The following is a 24,093-nucleotide window of genomic DNA, read 5'->3' as shown; positions in this document are numbered from 1 at the left end:
ACCAGGAGTTAAGACAGTGATGGCATCTATCGGTGGCTGCCATGGTGCTGCATGTGCCGCATGTCCCACCTGCCTCTGGAGCAGGGTCGTCCTCAAGCCTCTGTGCCTGTGTGGGGGGCAGGCTGTGGACAGAATGGTGCTGGAGGATGAAGGAGGTCATCTGAGCCTCCCATCACTGCCCAGCCTTCCCTGGGATGCTGGCACCCAGCTGTCCCCAGGCCGGATGTGGTGGCTGCTCTTCTGTCCCTGGGGGAGGGGTGTGCCTTTGCTGTGGTTTTACCACCTACCACTGTGGTTGTGTTCAACCTTTATATCTAGAGAGCCACGGAGAACACATTCTGCGGTGCTGGCTTATTTCCGTCAGCGCTGTGTGAGCGGCTCTCCCGTGTGGTCTCACATGTCTAGTGTGTACGTGCCGTGCTGGGAGCCCACCACCGTCATTTACCCACGATGTGGCTAATGGGCGCGAGGCACTTCCGTTTTTTGGCCGTGGTGAATGAAGCTGCCTGACCTTCCTGTGATGCTCTCTGGAGCACACGTGCAAGCGTTTCTGCTGGTGAATGCTGACGAGTGTAGGCCCTCGTTTGTCCTGATGTCCCGCTGCAGTCCACGTTGTTAAGGCAGCTGGAACCATGTGCCCCACAGGTCCCTGTCGCTCCTCATCCCACAGCACTTGGCATCACCGCCATTTTCAGCCATCTGCCATTCTGGAGGGTGTGGTGGTATCTGCCTTGGGTTTTTTTTTTTGCACTTTCCCCGTGTATTGGGCATCGGGTGTGCTCTCACTGATTGCCAGGCCACGTCCTTGCCCTTGTCCTAGAGTCGGTTGTCTCTCTCCTGTTGATGAACAGGGTTCCTCATAGACTGAGAGGAGCCTATGTTCATTATCAGTAGCAGATTCCTCCTTCCCTGCGGCTTGCTTTTTCACTCCCTCCATAGTATTTTTTGATGAATCGAAGTTCTTAATTTTAACTTGGTGCCATTTGATAAGCTTTTCCTTTGGGGGCAGTGATGCTTGTGTCCTGTGTAAGGAATCTTCCCCTGCCCTGAGGACATCAGATGCTCTTGTGCATTATCTCCTTGCAGCCTCATTCCCCTGCCTTCCCTGCTTCAATCTGCCATGGGCCTGAGCTGATGGTGTCAGGACCCAGTGTGCTTTTTTTTGTGTGTCTGTTCAATCAGCCCATCTTCACTGACTAAAATCATTCTTTTCTCCCCTGCAGGGCCACCTTTGTCATTCTGAATGGGTCAATATATGCTTGGGTCTACTGGGGCTTTATTCTGTCTTATCGGTTCATTCCTCTCCTTGTGTCAGGACCATTATTGTTAAGTGTGATGGTTTGTATCAAATTAAGGAATTTCTTTTTTTCCTAATTTGCTAAGAATTTTTATGGTTAATAGATGCTGAACTCCATTGAATGCTTTTCCTGCATTTAATTAAGAATATAATATGCTTTTTGTCCTCTATTCTGTTAGTGTGATGAATGATATTGATTGATGTTAATGTTAAACCAACCTTGCATTCCTGGCATAAACCTGACCTGATTGTAAGGTATTGGTTCTTTTTATTTATTACTGGATTCAGTTTGTTAATATTTTGTTTAGGATTTTTGCATTTACATTCATTAGTGAGATTGACATAAATTATTCTTTTTTAAAAATTCTCAACCGAGGATATGTTTGTTGATTTTTTTTAGAGAGAGAGAAAGGGAGGGAGGGAAAGAAGGGAGAGACATTGATGTGAGACATAAACATCATTTGGTTGCCTCCCATATGAGCCCCAACCAGGGATCAAACCCAAAACCTACGCATGTACTTTGACTAGGAAGTGAACCCACAACCTTTTTGGTGCATGAATGATGCTCCAACCAACTGAGTCACCTGGCCAGGGCCATAAATTATCCTTTACTTGTAACACCCTTATTAAGTTTTGGTACCAGGATTATTTTAGTCTTATAAAATGATTGGGAGTGTCCCATCTTCTACTCCTCTTTGGAAGAATTTGTGTAAGATTGACATTACTTCTTCTTGCAATATACGGTAGAATCTGTTGGCAAAGACAGCCATGACTGGAGTTTGCTTTTTTTGAGAAAAGTTTTAAATCTCTTTTTTCCCCTTGATCAATATCCCCAGTATTTGTCAATATAATTAATGTTTTAAGGCACAACCTTTTTATATTGTTGGACCTCTGTAGTGTATGTTTATTTTCTAATTTATTAATTTTGTGTTTATCTTTATTATTTCTGTTGTTTTTGTCCTTATATATATGTCTGTACACACACACACACACACACACACACACACACACACACACACACGTTTCTAGCACATCTAGCTGTTTTCTCTTGGGTATTTCCAATTCATGAGTTCTTGTTAATGCTGTGTTGAATCTGCTCTGCTGTTAAACATATCCACCAAGTTCTCAATTTTAGTTATTGTGTTTTTTAGTGCTAGAATGTCTAACATATTCTCTTTCACAGTTGCTATCTACATTTTTATAGTTCCCAGTTTTTGCTGGAATTTTCCATCTTGTCCATTTTCTTCTTTGCATATGGTGCATGCTGCCGCTTTTTCTTTGCACATGGCATACATAGTTACTTCAATCCCAGTCTGATCGAGTGCCAATAATTGGAACCTCTAGATTGTTCCTATTGCCTTTGTTCTGCACTTTCCCCCCTCATATGCCTGGTTATTATTATTTTTTTTTTTACTGTGTACTAGATATTGTAATCAAAATATGTTCATAGAAATAGTCTATGGTCTCGATGGCGGTCTCTTTCTCTAGAGAGTTTTTATATGTGTCCTCTTGGCATTTCGAGGCACTAGCAATCCAGAGTCACCTGAATCCAAGTTGTGGGTTGAGAAGCTGAGCTGATTCGGTCTCCTGCCAGCTCACCCGGCACGTCCCTCCAGGAACAGCTGTGAACAGTGTGCTCAGCCTGCAGAGCTCCCCCCACCCCCCAACCTTCCTCCAGCACCAGCCAGTGCCCACAGAGAAACGGCTGAGTGCACGGCTGGCCTGTCCAGGGTTTTCTCTCTCCTGTTAGCACATGGGTGTATTGAGGAAGATGGGTTTTCTCATTGTCCACTCTTTCTCGCTGCCCTGTGGGCTGGAAGGCCTGGCTCCATCAGAGGAAGTAGGAGTGCAGCAACTGTATTTTCAAAGCTCCCAGCTGACTCTGAGGGGTGGCCTGGCTGAAAACCCCTTCACCGTGGCCCATGTGCTGTCTGGGCTGAGCAGTGCCTGGCCAGGTGCAGATGGTGTTTGCAGGGAACACGCCCACTCACACTTCTCTTGAACGCGGGCTGCACGTCACAGCTGCGCCAGGTTCCTCAGCGTCTCACCCACAGGTGGGCCCTGCTCAGTCCTCCATTCTTTCTCTCTGACTGCAGTGCTCTGTCAGTCTCTTCCCACATTGGCTGCTTTTTGGGGCAGGAGGTCTTTGAGGCTTAAAGGTACTGACACCCTGTGAACCAGGCAGACCTGGTCAGCAGCCCTTTCCTGCAGGTCCTCTGTCCTTTCTGGTCACATTCCTGTGGTCCCTATTGTCACTGCACTGGCCTGAGCGAACCCCAGTTCTTTCTGACCTGCCCTCCGTTGCCTGCCATCCTTGTTGGTTTGGCCTGGGGCATCTCCAAAGCAGGAGACGCACTAGGGAGCGACTCCGGCCCCAGCTCATCCCTCAGGAAGGGCCCCATCTGGAAGGGGCCAGCAGCAGGCGCACATGTTTATCTTTGCCCCGGATTTAAAAGTTTCCTGTCCCGGTCTCATGTGCTTCACCAGTATTTTTCCTCTCCTTGAATGTGTACCCACCTTTATTTTCTGCCCAAATACCTCCAACCTGAAGCCAGAGTGGGTATCTTAAAGGACAGGTGTCCTTTGGCAGTCCCCTACTTAGAGCTCATCCTGGCTCGGAGTGATCTCCAGGGGCCTCTGGAATCCACTGCACGGGGACCAGCTGCTGGGTCTTGGCCCTGTGTTCTCTGTGCCGCGCCCGATAGCACTGCCTTCTCCGGGCCTTTCACACGCTCTTCTCTGTGGCCAGAAGCCTGAGATCCAGGTGTCCCAGGGCATCCTCCCTCTGGAACCTCTAAGGGAGGGTCCTTCCCACCTCTTCCAGCACCCGGCACTCCAGGCTCGTCCTCTGTCGCTGTGTGGCCTCCCTCACGTGTCCGTGTCTCTCCTCTTCTGTCTCATAAGGACACTTTCCCTGGACTCAGCGCTGCCTGGATGACCCAGGCCGAGCTCATCTCAACGCCTTTGGCTTGATCACATCTGCAAAGAACCTTTTCCCAAACACGATCCCATTTTCAGGTTCTGGGGGGAGGACAGGACACACCTAATTTGGGGCCGCCAGTATACTAGCCCCCTGCATAGGGAGCCCTCCTGACTCCAGGTTGGCTGTAAGATGAGACACCCCTCTACCCCCACTGGTTCCTTGTGGGGCCGGGGGCTTGTGCCGATTGACTGAGGAAGGGGTCAGCGACTAGAAGTTTCTATGAATGTCCTCATCTAACCCTCAGGGCACTCTGGCCAGAGGGTGAGTGTCACCCCCGCATGGTGGATGCCTGTCTATTGATGTGAAGTATCTTCCAGTTCTCCATCCCGTCTGCGCTATGTGGTTCCTGTGCTCCCTGGGTCTTCTTTCTCTCCCACTTCATGGCATGGGCTCCTGCTGGGTGCTTGGCAGAACGTCTCGTGACAGGGATGGGATTTAATTTGGGGCGCTGGGCAGGCATCTTGGAGCCCAGTACCCATGCTGGTTTGGGGGCCACTCTAAGGACTTCTTGGGTCCCCGAGTGGGCAGGCAGCAGCAAGCTCCTTGCTTTTCTGTTCCTGTTGGTTCTGGGGGAACTTCCTTCCAGCTGCTCTGCGGTCCTGGGCCCTGAGGGGCCCCTCTCAGAGTGGGGTGGCTACGTCGCCCTGGAGGGCTCTCCCTTACCCATGAGACCCTCATTTTCTTAGCTCCCTGTGCCCAGTGCTCCCCTTGGCACTGCTGGCCAGCTGCATGCTTGGGTTTCACAGGAAACATGCTGACGGAAACCAGGGTGGCTCTGGGGGCTGCAGCAAAGTGTGGCTCCCGGGAGGTGGGTCGCCCTGAAACCACCAACCCCATGGTGCCCGGAAAAGTTTCTGCTGTGGACACCAATTCTTCTGAGCTGTAGGGGAGGACAACTCCACCTTCCTCAGTTTTCCTGGCCCACGAGCCACCTTTTGGAGAGCTCACAGCCTGTCCTGGGGCTGCCCCATTCCGCCCAGCCCTGTCCTGCCCAGGTCCTTTGGGGGTCCAGGGTGAGGACAGCAGTGGCAGGATGGGCCACGGCCCTAGGGTGGCTGGGTGGCCTGGGGAAGCTTGCCTCCTCTGCTCTTTCTTCTCTTGTGACTGGGAGAAATTACCTTTGACCTGTGAACAGGGAACAGCGAGGGTGTGATTAGTTCCCAGGCTTCTTGGACCCCATGGACCTTCTGGGCAGCAGCCTGAGGCTACATGACAGGACATGAGCTGCATCCCACTGACACAGCCATAGTCCAGCCAGCCCCGCCTGTCGTTCTGTGAAGGGCAGGGTGCTGGGTTGCAGGGCTGCTCTCCACACTGAGCTGGGGCTCCGAGACCATCCCCGTGCACTTGGCGGGCGCCTGTGGACTCAGAAAGGCGGCTTTGTGCAGCTCTTGGAGGCTCCCGCTGCCTGGGACGGCCCTCGGGTGAGACGAGTGGTCATTGACATCGAGTGTCCGGGGCACCGCGGGGTGGGTGGCCATGTTATGATTAGCAATGTGAACAATTGCCAAAGGGCCGTGTTGTACTCAAATGGACTCAAATAAAGAGCTGAAGACGGTGGGGGCAGGGCTGGGCTGGCCCTGGGAGGGTCCACAGGATTCTGATGGCCTTTGTTCTCCTGGGCTGTTTACTGGAGGGGAGTGCCCTCTCCACGGGGCAGCGCCGACACTCCTACAGCTTGACACTGGGGGTCCGAGCCTCTGGTGGGATGGAAGTGAGAAGGGGCAGGTGAACAGACACCAGCTGCCTCCGGCTTCAGGTCCCTATGGCCTTTCGAATTTACTGTCCCATCCTGACCTTGCCTTTGCTGAGGGCCTCACACACACATCTGAATACCCCAGGAGGTCAGGGCCTGTGGGAGCCTGGCAGATTGCCTCCGTGAGCAGCAGGTCTCCCTGGACCTGCTGGCCAGGCCTAAGCCTCCCTTGGTGCCTCTGGGGCAGTTGTGCTTGGCATTTACCTGGGGGCTCTTGCCATTATCCCTCCAACTCCCTCTCCCTCCAGATCAGTGTCCTGGGACCAGGCCCTAATGGTGCCCATGGAACACTCCCGGGAGGGCCTTCCTGGGTCCTTGGCGCCTGGGTCCCAGGATCACCTGCCATGGAGGTCTCTGAGGAGAGGGAGGCACAGGCTCTCTCTACTTTTTCTTTTTCTCCTTCTGCACACTTTGTTTGGAACTTCCTCGTTGCCTTTGAGAGTCCAGCGGCATGTGGCAAGGCTCTTCCTGCGTCCACAGCCTCCCCACAGGTGCCCTCAGCTCAGCTCCATCGCCAGAGCTGCCCCTTGGCTGCCGGTCAACCCTGCAAGTGTCAGGCCCTCTATCGAGGTCCGCACGGGAGTCAGTTTATCATACCCGCAGGAATGCTTGCATTTCCAGGGCCTGTGGGGCTTCTCACACAGACCCTGGGCCTTGGGGGTCACAGCAGTGGGCCCAGTGACGGTCCAAGGGCTCTGGTTCGTAGTCCTGTGGTGAGATGGTATCTCAGACCCCCAGTGGGTGTAAAGATTCAGCCCTAACCTGTTTGGCTCAGTGGATAGATGGTCGGCCTGCGGACCAAAGGGTCAAAGGTTCAGTTCCGATCAAGACACGTACTGTGGTTGCAGGCTCCTCCCCGGCCCAGGCCCTGGTCAGGGCTTGTGGAGGAGGCAACCAATCAATGTATTTCTCTCACATTGATGTGTCTCTCTCTGTCTTTCTCTCTCTAACATTCTCCCTAAAAATCTATAGGAAAATAGCCTCGGGTGAGGATTAACGAAAAAAGGAAGGAAGGGAGGAAGAAAGGGAGAGAAAGAGAAAGAAAGGAAGAAAGAGAAAGGAAGGAAGGAAAGAAGGAAGGAAGGAAGGAAGGAAGGAAGGAAGAAAGAAAGAAAGAAAGAAAGAAAGAAAGAAAGAAAGAAAGAAAGAAAGGAAGGAGGATTGATTCAGAGGATTTGGGTGGCACCACACCCACCCCTCGGAAGTCCGTGGAGTGGAGGACCAGTGACGCCCAGGCAGGAGCTCAGGGAGCCTGGGCGGCTTCCTTCTGATGCCCACTCTCCTGGGAGCCCTTTCCCACCTGCAGGGCCTGTGGCGGCATCTGTCACCAGCCTCGGAGACACACCCCATTCCCGCAGAGCACAGTGGGTGGGGCCCGTCCACTCATTTCCCAATCCCGCTTGCAACATGTGCATCCCAGGAAACTCAGCCCACCCGAGGCGGTTGGCACTGTGCCTTTAGAGGAAGAGGTTAATGTCAAGAACCCAAGCCGAGATCCTGCATTTAGACAGCAGAGCCACTGCCAGGAAGCAGCCTCCTCGGAGGCCAGCAGCCTCGCCAGGAGCTCAGCAGGTGCGGCTTCCCATCCAGGCCCACAGGCGTGTGAATCACAAGGGTCCTGTTCTCTTTAAAAGGGGACTTCTCCAGTGGGAGTTCTGCATAACTCTAGTTACACCAGAAGGTTCCGGAGTTAAGATTGTGTGGTGTCTCCCCAGAGTTAGACACCTACACCTGGTGCTTTGGCAAAGAACGTTTCTCTTGTGTTCACGGTGGAATCAGGTGGCCCTGGTTGCAGGACCTTTCTCCGCAGAGTGGGCTCTTAGTGCACAGGTGTCTTCATTCCACCGCGTGCTCTGAGCTCAGGAAGATAGGGTGGGGGCGGGGTTTTGTCCCTCTAAAGCAGGGGTCCTCAAACTTTTTAAACAGGGGGCCAGTTCACTGTCCCTCAGACAGTTGGAGGGCCGGACTATAGTTTTTAAAAAAACCTATGAACAAATTCCTATGCACACTGCACATACCTTATTTTGAAGTAAAAAAACAAAACGGCAGAAACACCCGCATGTGGCCCGCGGGCCGTAGTTTGAGGACGCCTGCTCTAAAGGGTGGGACTGAGTTTCCAGCAGTTTGGCGGAGTCAGGCAGAATGGAGCCTGAGGACAGTGGCTGCTGCTGTGGGCATGCTCCTGGGCTGGGCTGGGGCCACAGGGCTCTCTCTGTAGGCTCCCCCTTGAGAGTGTGAGAGCAGGGCCCAGAGCAGGCCTCGGGCAGAGGATGCTGCTCCTGGGGAGGAGAGGATGGTCAGGGCCAGCATTTCCCAGAGGTGGTCCCAGGGAGGCTGTCTGCGAGGCAGAGGCTCCCTGGGCGAAGGGGCCATCAGGAGGGTCTCGCACATCAGTCCCCAGGTAGGGCCACGGGAGTGTGAGGTGGTGTGGATGGTCCTGTGTGAGCTCTGGGGACCCTACGGCAGGTGCCAATCCCCACCCCATGCATCCTGCTGGCCTGCCCCCTGCCCCACTCTGCAGGCTCTCTGGCTGCTCACCCCAGTGTTCGTGCAGCTTGCCCAGGCCCTCACTCCAAGAAGGGTCAGCCATTTGGGTGCACCCAGCTCCTACTTGGGGAGGACAGTGTGTCAGTTGGCTTAGTAATGCCCAGCATGCCACAGACAGTGGCACCAGAGGGCGGAGGGGAGGTAAGAGGCAGCTACAGGCTGTGAGGGGCCTTGGGAGCCAGAAGGCACCTGGTTATAAGAGGCAAGATGGTCCGCTCCACTGGCCAGGTCAGATTGCAGGAAGTGCCGGCAGGTGAAGGTGTAGATTGGGGACAGGACAGGGAGCTCATGGGGCATCAGAAATGAGTTGCTGGGCATGTGCCTGGGGGAGCCAGAGAGTGGAGATGATTTACATCTATCTTTATATTCAGGGCACAACCATGTTCTGTCCAGGAAAGGAAACCAGGAGAGCACAGAGCTGCTGTTGCTGCCACCCTTTAAAACCACCCCTGGCCCTGCTCACAGACACACCTGGCCCTGCTCACAGACACACCTGGCCCTGCTCACAGACACACCTGGCCCTGCTCACAGACACACCTGGCCCTGCTCACAGATACACCTGGCCCTGCACACAGACACACCTGGCCCTGCTCACAGACACACCTGGCCCTGCTCACAGACACACCTGGCCCTGCACACAGACACACCTGGCCCTGCTCACAGACACACCTGGCCCTGCTCACAGACACACCTGGCCCTGCTCACAGACACACCTGGCCCTGCTCACAGACACACCTGGCCCTACTGACACATACCTCACCCTGCTCACAGACACACCTGGCCCTACTGACACATACCTCACCCTGCTCACAGACACACCTGGCCCTGCTCACAGACACACCTGGCCCTGCTCACAGACACACCTGGCCCTGCTCACAGACACACCTGGCCCTGCTCACAGGCACCGGGTCCTTTGGCAGGCATGTCACTAACACAGATTTTCATTCTTCCTGATTGGGGCGCTGTGTGCTAATGTCATGTGGCAACTGTGACTGTCACCAGTTGGGGTCTGTCCTGTGTCACCTTTTCTATAGGTTTTGCCTCAGGCTGTCAAGTCTTAAGCATGTTCAGGAAGAGTCATTCTGAAATGGGGCCTAGTTCATTCTGGAAATAGGGACCCTGTCATGGCCGGTCTTTGGAGCATCTATACCCTGTGAGGGGGCGGGGGGCCAGGGAGACCATGTGATATCTGAGAGACAGCCCACCCAGTGGTGAGGCAGCCCTGGAGCCTGGTGGACACGCAGGGGCACGTGTGCCCAGGTTCAGATGGGTCACCTGGCCAGGAGTTTTTGTGTGACTGTTTCCCGGGTGGCAGCCTTCTGAGTACCCAGCGCCTGCCCCTGTATCTCATGCTGCTCCGGTCTGTAATTCCACCTTTTGACTGCCCTGCCCTCTCTAAGCCTCCTTTAAAAATGCAAATCCGGTAACACAGTCTGCCCCACACCCAGTGTATCAGTTCCCTCCTGACCCCTCTAGGACAGCGCCTGCCCCGCCTCAAGCAGGACCTGGCGGAGGCTAATGGCTCCCCCAGAACTGGACGTACTGGCTCCCCACACCTCACCAGCCTCCCACCTACTCTTCTCCCTGTCCCTCGCCGTCCTCTTTGACACCATCAGAGCCCAGGGCTGCTGAGGGGTCTTTCCAGGGAAGCAGATGAGAGAGGCCCAGGAGAGAGACTGGGTTTTCACCTGGAGCCAGGGGCCGTGGACCATGAAATAAATCAGAACTTGACTCACTGGGGCTTTCCCGAGCTGTTGAAAAATGCTTACATTGAAGAAACAGGAACAGAGCCTGCTGGGCATCCAGGCTGCCATGTCTGTGGCCAGTTGGAGTGATACCTGATCATACCTGATCAGTCTCCACTTCTACCATACATTGCCTTGTGCCCCTAAGGGGAATATTGGCCAGGGAGGGTCAGCTCCCCTGGTAATGCAGGACACACATCTGGCAACACAGGACACATACCTGGGCACACACCTGGGCATACAGGACACACACCTGGAGATGCAGGACACTCACCTGGGGGTGTAGAATACACACCTGGAAACACAGTACACACCTGAGAATACAGGCCACACCTCAGAGAACGCTTCATTCAGTGGGTTGGCATTTTGACCTTCTGGCAGCCTCTTCCTCTAAGTGACTTCAGTTTTCGTTATGCGGAAAGTGGGTGGCACAGGTGGGAATGGGCATGGAAGGCCGCCCTGGGTTCAGATTCACCTCACTCCCCAGAAACCGTTGGCGCAGGAAAGCAGAGGGGTACCACCGCCTCCATGGGGGTGGGGGGTGAGAGGGTAGGAGAGGAGCCAGGTGCTGGAGGCTGGCCCTTGGAGGGAGGCCCCTGCGTGCAGGCTGTCATTGCTGGTACGGAAGGGCTCTCTGGACACCCCTGTATCCCAGTAGACCTCTGGTGGAGCCCTCGGCTTCTTTTTCAATTAAATTTATTATGATTACATCATTATGGAACTAGCACATGGATTTACTGGGGCGGTTCAAACAACAGAAGGACGTGACCCCTCCCCTCCGCCCCAGCCGCCCTCAGTCTTCCTAGCAGCTCTGACCCTTACCTCTCTCGTCTCCATTGTCTGCTTTCCCAGAGTGGGGTGCGTGATTTCTGCTTTCCCATGTCCTGCGTCTCCACACAACAAACAATAGTCTTGGAGATCTTCCCATACCATACATAGGATCTAACTCCTTCTGTTATTTCTGTTAAAGTAATTTTTAAAATATTTTATTATGATCATGCATTTTCATAGTAAAACAAAGCGGAAACCCAGAACAGAGAGCTGTGTTCTGGGTCTTGTGGCCGAGTTACCTTTGCAGCTTCAAGACTGAGTGGTTGGCAAGGGTGAGGGCGGCAGGGGCAGTGAGGGTTGGTGGGGGAGGGGAGGTGCCCTGCTCCACCCACCTCCCACCTGGGTCATTGCTCCAGGGCCATTCTGTCTACCATCACTGCAGACGTCTGTGAGCTGATCCGAAGTGACAACCCATCAACACACACAGACACAGCTTTCTGTGTCAAATGGCATTGACGGTAGAGGCACGCCGCCTGCGGCCACAGCTCCGGAAAAAAGCGTGGCGGGTTGAAGCTGCCAGCCACCTGGTGAGAAAGGCCCTGGGCCTGCCGCCCCCAGGGCTGAGGTTAGAGGCTTCTGTCTGACGGTCTCCTGCTCATTTCCGCTGCCTGCCCACTCCGGGTGGCCTCCTGCGCCCTCCCCAGGGTTAGCCGTGGATTCTAGCCGTGCTGACTGCCACCAACAGCCTGCTGGACAAGTGTGGCAGAGCCCCCAGCTCGTCTGTCCGCCGCCGTCCGGCCCCTCACCCCGGGGGCCGTGGTCTGGAAGGGCTTTCCTTCAGCACCTTTGAAGCACGGGCCCCTCTCTTCTGGCACCCAGGGCGGCAGATGGAGACCGGGTGGGGTTTTCAGTCTGGGAGGAACCTCAACTGTCTGGTGGGATTCGGGGCAGCATCGGTGGCAGACGGTTCACGCACAGCAGCCACATGCCGGCGCCTTCCTGCGGTTCCAGTCTCCACTCGGGCTCCCCCTCCAATTCGTCTAAAATCACGCGCACCATCGCCCTCTTACCTGCCTTCATTCTCCTCGGGGCACTGCTCACTGCCTGATGTCACACCATTCACGTGTGTTTACCTCTTCATTGCCCGTATCCAGCTGGAAAGTAAAGCTACGACAACAGAACTTTTTCACATCTTATTCCGTCCTCACTTTAAAAAAAAAAAATAGATTTTATTGATTTTTTACAGAGAGGAAGGGAGAGGGATAGAGAGTTAGAAACATCTATGAGAGAGAAACATTGATCAGCTGCCTCCTGCACACCTCCCACTGGAGATGTGCCCACAACCAAGGTACATGCCCTTGACCGGAATCGAACCTGGGACCCTTCAGTCCGCAGGCTGACGCTCTATCCACTGAGCCAAACCTGTCAGGGCTCCTTCTCACTTTTTAATGGACTCGTTAAAGCCCCGTGCCCAGCACGAGTTGGTGGGCTGAGGAATGTGCGGTGCCTGAGCAGGTTGGTGTTCACCCCCCTCCCGGCCGCCCCTGCTGTCCTTTATCCTCGGGGTCCCTGGGGGCTGAGGCTCTCAGAGAGCCCACTCTGCATGCCAGAATCAATGTATCTGTCAGCATGTGCTCAGAGCACTTCACAGAGATTCGTTTTGTCCTTGTCATTGGTGGGGTGCCCGGTCCCGCCACACGTGGCTTGCGGGGTGGTGGGGGCTTGTTGTTGGTTCCCTGGGGGGCAGCTCAGCCCCAGACACTGAGCGGGGTGCGGGGGTGGGGAGCGCTTTGGGGAGGAGTCCTAGCTTCCCCCATCCAGGTTCTTGCTATAAAATAGTGCTGCTAGGAAAGCTGCAAAATACAGCAAAGCACAAGAAGAATGGCCCATCTTTCCAACACCAGAGCCAGCTCTCCCCCACGTACTCGGGCGTGCTTTCTTCTCACGATACGATGCTTCCTGGACCATGCACTGGACTGGAAGCATCACAGGAGGTTTCCTCCTCTTTGACCAAGTTGAACGTACGTGCACGTTCCCGCCAGTCAACGCATGCTTCTAGTAACTGCTGAGCCACGTTTCCTTCCTGGGCACCGAGTGCTGAAGAGATGCTCAGCCGACCCCTCAAGAAGCTCCTGTTTCAGACAGAGGAATAGTGTCAGCAATAAACCTGGAAGCGATTCTGCTGCCACCTGACTCCTCACCTCGGCACCGATTCCTTGGAGGGATAGCGCTCCTGGTCCCGCCCCTGAACCCTGTGGGAAGCCGGAAGTGCTGTCCAACTCTCACTCATACCCAGAGCCAGCTCTGCTCCGTCACCGGGTGTCCAGGATTTCTCTCAGCAGCAGGTGCACTTTTTGCGCCATCACAGAGGATGGGGGGCAGAGTGGGACCACAGCCCCCGAGGCCCCTGAGAACATCCAGTCCAATGGTGGAGGGCATTTGACTTCTTCCTGTTGTGAATTTGTAGGATCTTGAGTTCAGCAGGGCCACCAGGACCCCCCACAATGCCCAGTTGCCCATCTTCCTCTGTCCTAACGGGTGATGAGAAGATAGATTGAAGGGGATGCTCAGTGAATGGCAGAGTTGTGAGCAAGCTTGCACAGACTGCCCCCGGATTGTGTGTTGTGCGCCAGTGGGTCCCGAGTTCTGTCCTCTCATTGAGCCCCGGCAGGGTCCTTTCTCAGCGAGGCAGACAGAGATGAGCCACTCCTCAGGGACCCAGGGGGATCTTACATGTGGCTGGGCATCTCGGGGTCTTGCCCTGGCCACAGCCAGTTGCAGTGGGAGGCTGCATGGCTGCATCGCGTTCTGTGCTCATGAAACCCGCCAGAGGCAGCACGGGCTCCTATCTTCTGAGCCCCCGGGGACCCAGCCCAGCTTTGGGGATCTGGCACCTCACAGAGGCAGAGCCTCACGGGCAGGTCAGTGCAGGCTCCCCATCTCCCCACACAGGACCCTCAGTGGTGGCCTTCCCCAGTGCATGCAATCCCCCCCACCCTGTGCCTGGCTGACGCCCTGGGGTCTCCCTCTCCCACTCGCAGGAGGGCAGCAGGCTCAGCCCTAAGGTGAGGGTAGCAGCCGATTCTGGATACCCCCTCCCCAAGGATGGCATCACTCCATGGACCCCGGGAAGGATGTCTTTCTGGGGAGTCACCCAGCAGGTGTGGCCCAGGGGAGAGACCCTGATGGGGGAGTGACAAGGAAGGGGCCCTGAGCCCCAGGTGTCTGAGCTGGGTGCACTACCCATGGCCCTGCCAATTGCTGATGGCTTTGACTCTTTGGGGAGGGTCCTTAACCCAGCAATGGCTGGCAGGGTGCTGGTGCTTGAGGGGCAGTGTCGTGTCCAGCAGCAGGACAAGCGCTCACCATCCTGCTGTGGCCTCTGGGCAGGGGTTCTGCCCCCTCATGCCCAGGGCTCAGCTCCAAGGGGCCCCAGGGCCCTGCTCCATCCCGGGTGCCTGCCAGCCCCCTGTCCTGTGAGTGAGCTGGAGGAGCCTTGGGCGGCGGCCCCGAAGAAACAGAGTAACCCCTTTCTTCTCTCCTTTCTCCACCAGAAACATGGCCGACAGCAAGGCGAAGCCCACCAAGGCTGCCAACAAGACACCCCCCAAGTCCCCAGGGGACCCTGCAAAGGACAAAGCAGCTAAGAGGCTGTCACTGGAGTCAGAAGGTGCCACCGAGGGGGCGGCCGCCTCAGCCCAGGAGCTCAGCGCCCTGGAGGAGGCCTTCCGGCGGTTCGCGGTGCACGGGGACACCAGGGCCACCGGGAAGGAGATGCATGGCAAGAACTGGTCGAAACTGTGCAAGGACTGCCAGGTGATCGACGGGAAGAACGTGACTGTCACCGACGTGGACATCGTATTCAGCAAAATCAAGTAAGTGAGCTGGGCTCTCTCGCCGCAGAGCCAGCTTCCCGGAGGCCTGTGGTCAGCCAGGCCGCAGTCCAGGGTCCACTGGTGGATTTTGTATCTTAACAGGCTGTGAGGAAGTGTGATGCTTCGAGATCCTTCCCTTCCCAGAATCAGATGCCCAGGGATTGGAACCAGAGCAGGCTGCCTTGGGGTTAGCTGGGACCCGGGGAGGGGGCACTGCCCTGCCCTCGGGAGCTTGGAGGGGTCTCAGTGGCAGAGCTCCTGGCCCACTGTGGGCTGAGCCTGAGAGGTGCCGCTCTGAAGCCTGTCCCCCAGGTCTGACCTGCATCTCACCTGCCCCTGCCTGCATCTCGCCGGCCCCTCTGTGGGGCTCCCCTTTCCTTTGGGAATGATGGCATGTGAAGAAGAGTGTAGGTGACAGAGCAGTTAGCACCTGAGTCTTCAGCTGTGGACAGTGACTGTGAGCAGTGTGCTCATGTGCTTCCTCGTATGCATATACATCTGTGTGCATGCAGGTGTATGTTCCTGTGCACCTGTGAAGACACATGTGTGTGTGTGTGTGCATGTACATGTGCTCCTGCACACATCCTTTCTCCTGGACATAGGGAGCGTATCCAGGAAAGGTTACACACACCCCCTTCCCTTTCCACCGGGCATCTCTGGAGCATGAAAATATTCTCCTGCCCTCCGCACCCATGACCACACGTGGGAAAATTAACAACACCCCCAAGACCATCAAGCATCCAGCCCTCTCTATCCAGGTCATACTTGTTGCTAGAAAATGGCTTTATTTCAGTTTATTTTTGGCCTGTGTCCATCAGGGTTGGTGTGATCCTTTAGTTATATGTTGCTGTGACCTTGCCATCTTTCATCTCAGATGCCCTCGCACCCTCCCTGCTGATGGCCTGGCTCCTCCCTCCCTCCATCCTCCTCTGAGCACAGAGGCAGTGAAAAGGGTTTTTCTTTGCACCCCCAGAGCCTATGATTTTATGTCCTCACTTTGCTTGTGGAAATGTTTGGTGTATCTCCATCATGGTGAGGTCTCCCCAACTCCCCAGCCTTTCATACCATTCTGACAGCCACGCCAGGCAGACGGGCCAGTCACCATGGAGCCACAGGCCAGCTCTCCTGGGGTTGGCTCATTCCCACCAAGTGGGAGGTTGCATGGGGTGGCCTGGCTGGGGCAGGGTGGAGGTGGCCCCACAAGTGGTCCCTGAGGGCCAGCCATCAGGACCTAGTCACCAGCACAGGAGACTGGCATTCGCCAGGTAGAGGGACTCGGCCTCTCAGTCTCACCTGAAGAGGTGGAACATTGCAGATTTACTACAGTCCGGCCAGAGCCCCAAAGACACACTAGCGCAGGGTATGGGATCCTGGTGGATGCTCCATTTCCTGTGAGCCTGTGCCTTCTCAAGGCCTAGGGTTAGAGAAGGGTGTGGGGCCAGGAATTGAAGGAAAGGGTGGATGCAGGTAAGGAGGTGGGGTGCAGGTGAGGAGGAGGAGGAGGAGGGCACAGGTATGGAGGGGAAGAGGAAGTGGGAACCTGTGAGGTGGAGCAGGAGCTGGGCCAGGTGAGGAGGAGGGACCGGGATGAGGCCCAGCATGGGCCCTCTGTCCAATTCCTGGGCAGGTTCTCCAGGCCTTTAGCATTGGTCTTTGTAAACGCAGTGTGTCCAGGAGAGAAAGAGGGGCAGACCCAGGAGCAAATGAACCCCAAGAGCTGTGTCTGTTGGGGAATGCTACAGAAGGGCTGGAGGCAGGTGAGGTAAGTGTTGTGTCCAGGGACGGGTCACCCCACCAAGGAGTGCCGCAGGTTCCACACCCTTGGCACTGGCCCAGACATGCAAAGTGTCGGGGCAGGTGGGGACAATTCTTCTTTCCTTGCTCTTAATTCCTTCTGCAGTAAGTTGCCTTTAAGCTATTGCATGCAGGCATGTACACACATGTGCACACAGGAGCTCTCACACATGCATACACAGACCTGCCTGTGTACACGAGCTCACAGTGCGCGCGCGCACACACACAAACACATACACACACACATACACATGTACAATACCTTGAATGGGGGGAGGTGGCAATTGTGGTGGTGGCTCAATCAGAAGACGGCTGCCCTGGACAAGCCCAGAAACCCTGTGTGCAGGAGGCATGTGCACTCCATTACCCACATGGGGGCACTGGCTTCAAGGAGTGAGTGGGCACCAGGAAGGACTCCATCTGCTCCCCATGCCTATCCTGGGAGGCAGGATGTCAGCTGCTTGGACTCAGGGCTGAGGGTGGACCTCAGCTCCTGGGCATGGTGGGCCCCCCATTGCAGAGCCCAGGACTATTTGTGGTCCCCTGGTGTCTCTACCTCAGGCCACTTTGGGGGACATGGAATGGGAGGACGGGTAACTGTGGCCCAGCCCAGTGAGGGGTTGTGGTCACTACACAGTGAAGACCAGTTTGTGGTGGCTACAGGGGCCCCTAGAAGGGAGCAGGGAACCCCCTGCCTGGGTGGCTTGCTGGATACCACAGGTTACAGTGGGAGGGACTCACGCCCTTGTCCCTGGGTGGGAGGGGTGGACAGTGCCCTGGGTAGGGTCACAGGATCCTGCAGGATGGGCTGAGACCTCAAAGTTGCTGACTTGGTAGAGAAGAGCAGCTCTTCTGTTTGGGGGCGGTTGCCAGGGCTCTGGGCGGTGACGCCAGCCAGGGTATCTGCAGCCTTTGTTTAGGTCCTGTCGTCATGGCAGTGCCTGTTTGTTTTGATGTTACTATGTGTTAAATTTTAAACAAATTTCTTGCAGCTCTATACCAGGTCTAGATGGAAGACTATTGTTACCTAGACAAAGACTCTGACATCCTCCACGCCCCAAAGGACAGATGATGGTCAGTCTGAAAGATTAATTAATCAGGACCTCATATGCACAAGCAGGAGGGTCACCCCGACAGTCTCACTTGGGGGGGCCATGGACGGCAACATCCCCTTCCATCCTGTCTGCATGTGTGGGGTCAGGCATGCGGTTCCCACCCTGCAGGTGGAGAGGACAGACCAAGGGGGCAGAGGCGGGCGGGGTCTCTGCTGCAGCCTCTCCTGACCCATGCACACGCCTGTCTGGTGGGTACTGTGTGCGTGCAGAGAAAACAACCTGTTTCTCGTGACACTGGTGCAGGGACACAGCTCAACCCGTGTCTGGCATGTGGGTCTCAGGTTTGAAGGAAGCAGGTGGGCGGGGCTCCCTGTCACTGAAGACTTGGAAAGCTGCTCCATTCTTGCCACACACGCTACGGTCAAAGCCAGGACACACGGAAATTGTCTGAAGCAGGGGCTCCTGGGCCATGGGTGTGCAACCCAGAGGCTCAGCATAGAAGCACAGGCCTGGGGCCTAGATGCCATCCAGTGGTGTCCAGTGCCCGGAGCAGGCTGAGCCCACAGTAGGAGCCCCGGCAAAGCTCTAGTGTGGGGTGGGGTGGGGTGGGGTGTCACGGAGAGCTGATATGGCCATGCTCCGGGCGGGAGAAGCAGCTCCAGCCCCTCCCTCCAGGCTGGCAGTGCAGTTGGGGCATTGGGGTTGGTGCACCCAGCCCCTTGCTGTGCTTTCAGCTTCGGGTTGGGGTCTCCCAGTGTCGGGGTGGCTGTGGTGGGGAGTGCTTCTCTGGGGGGCCCTCTGGTGACCACTGGCAGCAGTGCAAGTCATCCACCGGGCCTCTGGGCCCTGCCCCGCCCAGGGTAAGTCCAAGCCACCACAGGCTTGGACCAGGCAAACACAGTTAGGATTAGGAAGAACCTTGAGGGTGTTTTTCCCTACTGAGGGGAAGTAACTGAATGTGGTGGGCGGGAGGGGGGCAGGTCACAGCTGTCCTTCAGGCAGGTCGGGGCCAGCTGCAACCAGACCTACAATTGGAGTGGCTGTCAGCTGGGTCTGCACTCGGCTCCACACCTGCTGGGGCCCAGGCAGGCCGGTCAGTGGAGGGGGCGGCCCTGGGCAGGGGTGAGGGCGAGTGTCTGCCAGGAGAGCCCTCCACGAGCATAGCAAGCAATCCTCCAGGCAGGGCTCCCCGAGGGGTGCGTCCCCCGCAGACAGCTCCTCCAGGCGCCCCCACCTCTCGCTGGCCCAGGGGATGAGGGGAATGCTATAGAGGCTCCCAGCTCTCTGACCCTCATCAGTGCCTTAGATCTCCCCCTCGACACCCCACTTCCTGCCCACAGTGGCATCCTGGCTGCTCTCTGGACAGGTCGCCAGGTCCCAGCTGCTGCTGGTCAGGGGAGCCTGGGAGAACCAGCACTTTCCCTGGCACTCCCATCCCTCCGCCCCGATGGCTCAGTAGGCTGGACGCTGGCCCTCAGAGAGGGGCCTGGGAGAGTGCAGTTCGCTCTGATTCTCGAAGGTGCTGGCAAGGAGGGCACGGGGGTGACGGTGGGTGCTCCATCCTGGGTGCATCCTGGGTGTTGGCCCTGGAGACACACAGGCCTGGGTTTGTCCTGGGAGGGCTGGACTGGCCCGAGTGTCCCTGGGTGGCCTTCAGGAGCAGCCCGCCCAGCCCCTCCCTGCTTGCCCTGAGTTGGGCCGGGAGGCCCAGGGGATGCAGGGGCCTTGCGTCTGGCTTTCCAGCAGAACAACAGCCTCTGAGCAGGGCTGTGGGGGTGGAGGGCTGTGGGGACACCGCCATGTGCACCTGGGAACAGGCTCGCTCTGTGTGGACTGCAGCGTAATGTGATCCTGTCCCCGGGGAAGCGCCTGGCATTGTCACTGTAGAACTCCCTGGGGACTCTCTCAGCAGTAGGGCACCAGGTCCCCTGGGGAGGGCTCTGCAACCCACCCATCAGCTACAGTGGGATCCTGGGGGACACCCGGCCCGGCCAGGTGGAGCGGGCAAGTCAGGGCCCTGGACCTGTGTGTCCAGCCCAATCTGAATGCGCCCTTTGACGGGAGTCCCTGTGGGCCACCCCCCCACTCTGGCCAGAGTGACTCACCCTGGTGGCGCCTGGTGCCGCAATGCCCAGAGAGGGCTGTGCGCTCTAGCGGCTGGTCACCGGGCCAGCCGTCGGGCCTGGTGTCCACATGCCAGCCCGGGCAGGCAGTGAATAGGAGACAGGAGCGCCTGTGACAGCCCAGGACAAACGGGCTTTCTCGGGCCCCTGAGGTTACCCACCAGCAGGGTGAGGAGTAAGACAAGAGGCTGTGTTTGCACCATTCCAGGCACCCCAGGCTGAGGGCAGCTCCCCTGGAATGGCCCTCCAGGCCCACGGACTTCGTGCATTTGTGGGTGTTGTCTGAGAGCTTTGAGGGGCAGAACCCACCACCAAACACTGTTGGTCTAAGCCCCTGCCCTGTGGGCCTGTCCCTGCAAACGCCCCCGGGACAGACGGCTCTGAATGTGCCAGAGGGCCCATCCCTCCTGCCGAATGGCCTCCCTGAGGGGTGAGGTTGGGCTGCAACCTCCAATCAGCAGTCTCCTGCCAATGGGCCTGACGGTCAGCATGGCCCGGTCTTCAGACACACATGTAACGTGGGAGGGAACCTCTGTGCTTGCTGGGGGCACGCTTGTCCGTCCACTGCCGAAGGACAGGGGCTGTTTCTGGGTCTTGGTGACCACGAGCAGAACTGTGAGCAGAGAGGCAATAATGCGTGAGCTTGCCTTCATGGCTCTTGAGTGAGAACTCAGGAGTGGGTCTTGGGGTCATGCCATAGGTGTGACCTTTAAGAAATGGCCAGACAGCTTTCCACAGTGGCCGCCACGCTGTGTGCCCACCGGCTGCGTCGGAGCCCCAGAGCCCGCATCTCGCCAGCACTGGGGATGTCTTCTCAGTCCTCTAGTCACTGGGCCACCTGTGGTGTGCGGCGTCTCCCCGGGAGCTGACGACGTGCAGTCTCTCCGTGTGCTTGTTTGCCACTTGGTGAAGTGTCCGGTTCGAATATTTTGTCCAATTGCTTACACTGGATTTCCTCTTCTTATTGAGTTTTCAGAGTTCTTCATATATTTCCAATACAGTCCTTCATCAGACATGCTTTGCGAGTATTTTCTCCCAGTCTGTGGCTTGTCTTTGCATTACAGTGTCTTTTGAAGAAAACAGTTGTAAGTCATCCTTCTTTTGGATGGACTGTTTTCTGGTGTCATTTCTAAGACATCTCTATCTAACCAAGGTCGTAAGAATTTTCTTAGATGTTGTTCCAGAAGTGCTATAGTTTTAGGTTTTATAATAAGGTTAGACTGACCACTTGGAGTTAGCCTTGGTATATGGTGAGAGGCACAGGTCAAAGCTCATTACTTTACGTGGATGTCCAGTTGGTGAAAGATGATCCTGGCTCCATTGAATAGCCTTTGCTCTTTTGTGGAAAACGTTTTTGCCATTTTGAACTGGGGAAGATCCAGTCAAACTGGCAAAAATGCTTTTTTTAGTTAAAATTATAAAAGGTGAAAAGCCAGTTTAGAGCGTTTCAAAATTGCAGGACTGACCTCCCGTGGGAAACTCTGTGCTGCCATCCGTGCGTCTGGATGAAGGGTTGCACGCGGCCTCTGCCCAGCCCTGTGGCTCACCCTGTGCTGCGCATCTGGACTGGCACTTGTGCGGCCTCTGGGCAGGGGCAGCAGGGTCCCAGGTGGTGGGCCTCATGTGCGGGCCCTGGGCACACCTTGCTGGGTATCCTGGGAGTCCCCCCCTCTTGTCCCTGGGTGGTAACCATGACCCCCAGACTGCCTGCCAGCCAGGAACAAGGCCTCTTCCCTGTGGTTCGGATCTGACAGGCTTCTCACCCTAACTTTTCTTTGAAAGTCCTCCCAAGTGGAGGCCACACACATGCCCCATTTAGAACCAGACAACAGCTCTGTTTTAATGACCAGTTGTTCATAAAGGATGTGCTTCCTTTAAGCTTTTTTCCAAGACAATTTATATTTGCTGCTGTTGCCAATGGCGACTGGCTGTTGGGTGAAAACACTGCAGGGGGAGGGGCATGTTCTGTGTTTCAATGTTAGACTCACTTCTGGTGTCGGCAAGAGCAGAGTGGGGTCCCCAGGCAGGGCTGAGGTCCCCCGATGTCAGCGGGTGCCCAGGCAGGGTTAGGGTTCCCCAATGTCACTGGGTCCTGGGTCCGGTGCCCACGTTCCTTCTCCTGCAGGGGCAAGTCCTGTCGGACCATCACGTTCGAGCAGTTCAAGGAGGCGCTGGAGGAGCTCTCCAAGAAGAGATTCAAGGACAAGAGCAGTGAGGAGGCCGTGCGAGAGGTGCACAGGCTCATCGAGGGCAAGGCCCCCATCATCTCAGGAGTGACGGTGAGCGGGGCTGCTGGGCGGATCCCTGGGGAAATGGGGTCCATGAGGTTGAGGGGACAGATGGCCGTGGCCTAAAGACAGGGTGGGAGCCTTCATCCCCAGGTGTGGGCCGGCCCAGGCCACCTCCCTGGGTTGAGTTGAGAGTGGATTCCAGGCGCGCTAGCACCCCTGGTGCTCGGGCCTAGCCCCTTTGGTTCCCCGCTCCGGCTCCCCGTGACACACCCATTCTTTCTCCTGTGGTTCCATGACAGTTAACCTCCCTCCCTGCTCTCCTGCAGAAAGCCATCTCCTCGCCCACCGTGTCGCGGCTCACGGACACCACCAAGTTCACAGGCTCCCACAAGGAGCGCTTCGACCCATCGGGCAGGGGCAAGGGCAAGGCCGGCCGCGTGGACCTGGTGGACGAGTCGGGCTACGTGCCAGGCTACAAGCACGCGGGCACCTACGACCAGAAGGTGCAGGGGGGCAAGTAGCCAGTCCCCCGGGGACAGGGCCTTCCTCCTTTGCTGGCCCCACATCACCTCACACTTCTTTACATTCCTGGGCTCACTGGGGCAGAACTCAGACGCTGGGGTGGAGGGGCTGTGGGTGACCCCAGACCTCCTCCTGCCTGGAGCCCCGGCATGCTCCTCTCCTACCCCAGGTGCGGCCCCTGAACTCACTGACCTTCCTCTAATGCACCTGCCTCATCCCATGTTGGGAAGTCAACAGATGGTCATTTCCAAAGTGTTTCCTGGATCCAGACCACACAGGCCACCTGGTCTGCAGGTGAAAGGGGTGTTTTAAAGGAGCAGGTGGGACAGACCCTGCCAAAGGTGATGCTGACCTCCTGACCAGCAGACCTGCCCGGGAACCACGAGGGCAACATGCACTAATGCACTAACCAGCAGCACCAGGGAGATGAAGTGGACCTCGAACAGGACACAGGGACGTCTGCGAAGGCTCCATTCAGATGTGCGACACCCAGGTGCATGCTTACACACGCACACACACGCTCATGCACACACTCATGCAGTCACGGACACATGCTTACACATGCTCATGCACCCACACATCCACTCACACACACATGCTTACACACATGCCCACGGACCAGGTCTGTGCCGAGGACGGTCATGTGAACGAAGGCTGGTGTGCAAAGGAAGGTGAGCCAGTGAAAGAATGCGCCTCAGGAGACCAAAGGAAAGTGATCTGAAGTGTGAAGTTAGAAGTTTTTAAAATGGAAACTAAGGACAGGTCATTTCATGTTGCTTTTTAAAGAAAAGAAGAAATCAGAAGAAACAGTGGCTGTGTGTTTATTCCCAGAGCGGATCCGGGAAGATTCAGAATATCCTGTTTCTGTGACTCTCTCTCCCTATTGTCCCTGTGTCTCCAGGTCACGAGACCCTGTTGGCCCTGAGGCTCCCTCACAGACAGGTGTGTGATGGGGCATCTTCTGCCCGTCCCTGTTCTGAAATCAGGGCCTCGGGGCTGCCATCGCCGTGGCTACTCCCTTTGCTCACAGTGCAGCACAAATCTCTGCGGCTCCGGCCTCTGCAGTTGATTCTGAACTCTCCCGCCCTGGGAGTGCAGGAAACGGCACAACAAGACCAGGCTAGGGAGGGCCTCCCCCCAAGGCCCACGCATATGCTGGGGTTGGTGGGCGCTTTCACAGTGGCCACAAGGCAACACTCCATTTGCATAAATGCAGCCACAGCCTGGTGTCACCTTCTGGGCCCGTGGTCCTGGAGCCGGTCCTGGGAAAAGCCCACGGCAGTCTCAGAAAATGCTTCTGGAGCCCGGCTGCCACAGCTGGTGTCTGCTCTGCACCCCTTCCTGGTCACAAGGCCTGGCCTAGCACGGGCGGCCGAAGCATGGACCAGCACTGC

General features: G+C 56.4%; 1 protein-coding gene across 2 annotated transcripts in view; it reads left to right on the top strand.

Annotated features, from left to right (window-relative positions):
- TPPP (tubulin polymerization promoting protein) overlaps positions 1 to 24,093 on the top strand; it is a 28,366-nt gene extending 4,273 nt beyond the window's left edge. Inside the window, exons 1-4 of one of the 2 annotated variants that reach the window (XM_028139482.2) lie at positions 13,430 to 13,444; positions 14,654 to 14,974; positions 22,072 to 22,225; positions 22,504 to 24,093. In XM_028139482.2, the coding sequence (XP_027995283.1) occupies positions 14,658 to 14,974; positions 22,072 to 22,225; positions 22,504 to 22,698 (666 nt within the window). In that variant the 5' untranslated portion in view covers positions 13,430 to 13,444; positions 14,654 to 14,657 and the 3' untranslated portion in view covers positions 22,699 to 24,093. Of the gene's footprint in view, positions 1 to 13,429; positions 13,445 to 14,653; positions 14,975 to 22,071; positions 22,226 to 22,503 lie in introns of those variants that run through there. The other variant, XM_008161824.3, reaches the window with a different exon arrangement.

The sequence above is a fragment of the Eptesicus fuscus genome, chromosome 4, assembly GCF_027574615.1.
Source record: "Eptesicus fuscus isolate TK198812 chromosome 4, DD_ASM_mEF_20220401, whole genome shotgun sequence".
Taxonomy (NCBI): domain Eukaryota; kingdom Metazoa; phylum Chordata; class Mammalia; order Chiroptera; family Vespertilionidae; genus Eptesicus; species Eptesicus fuscus.
This window is presented reverse-complemented; position numbering and strand designations above follow the sequence as displayed.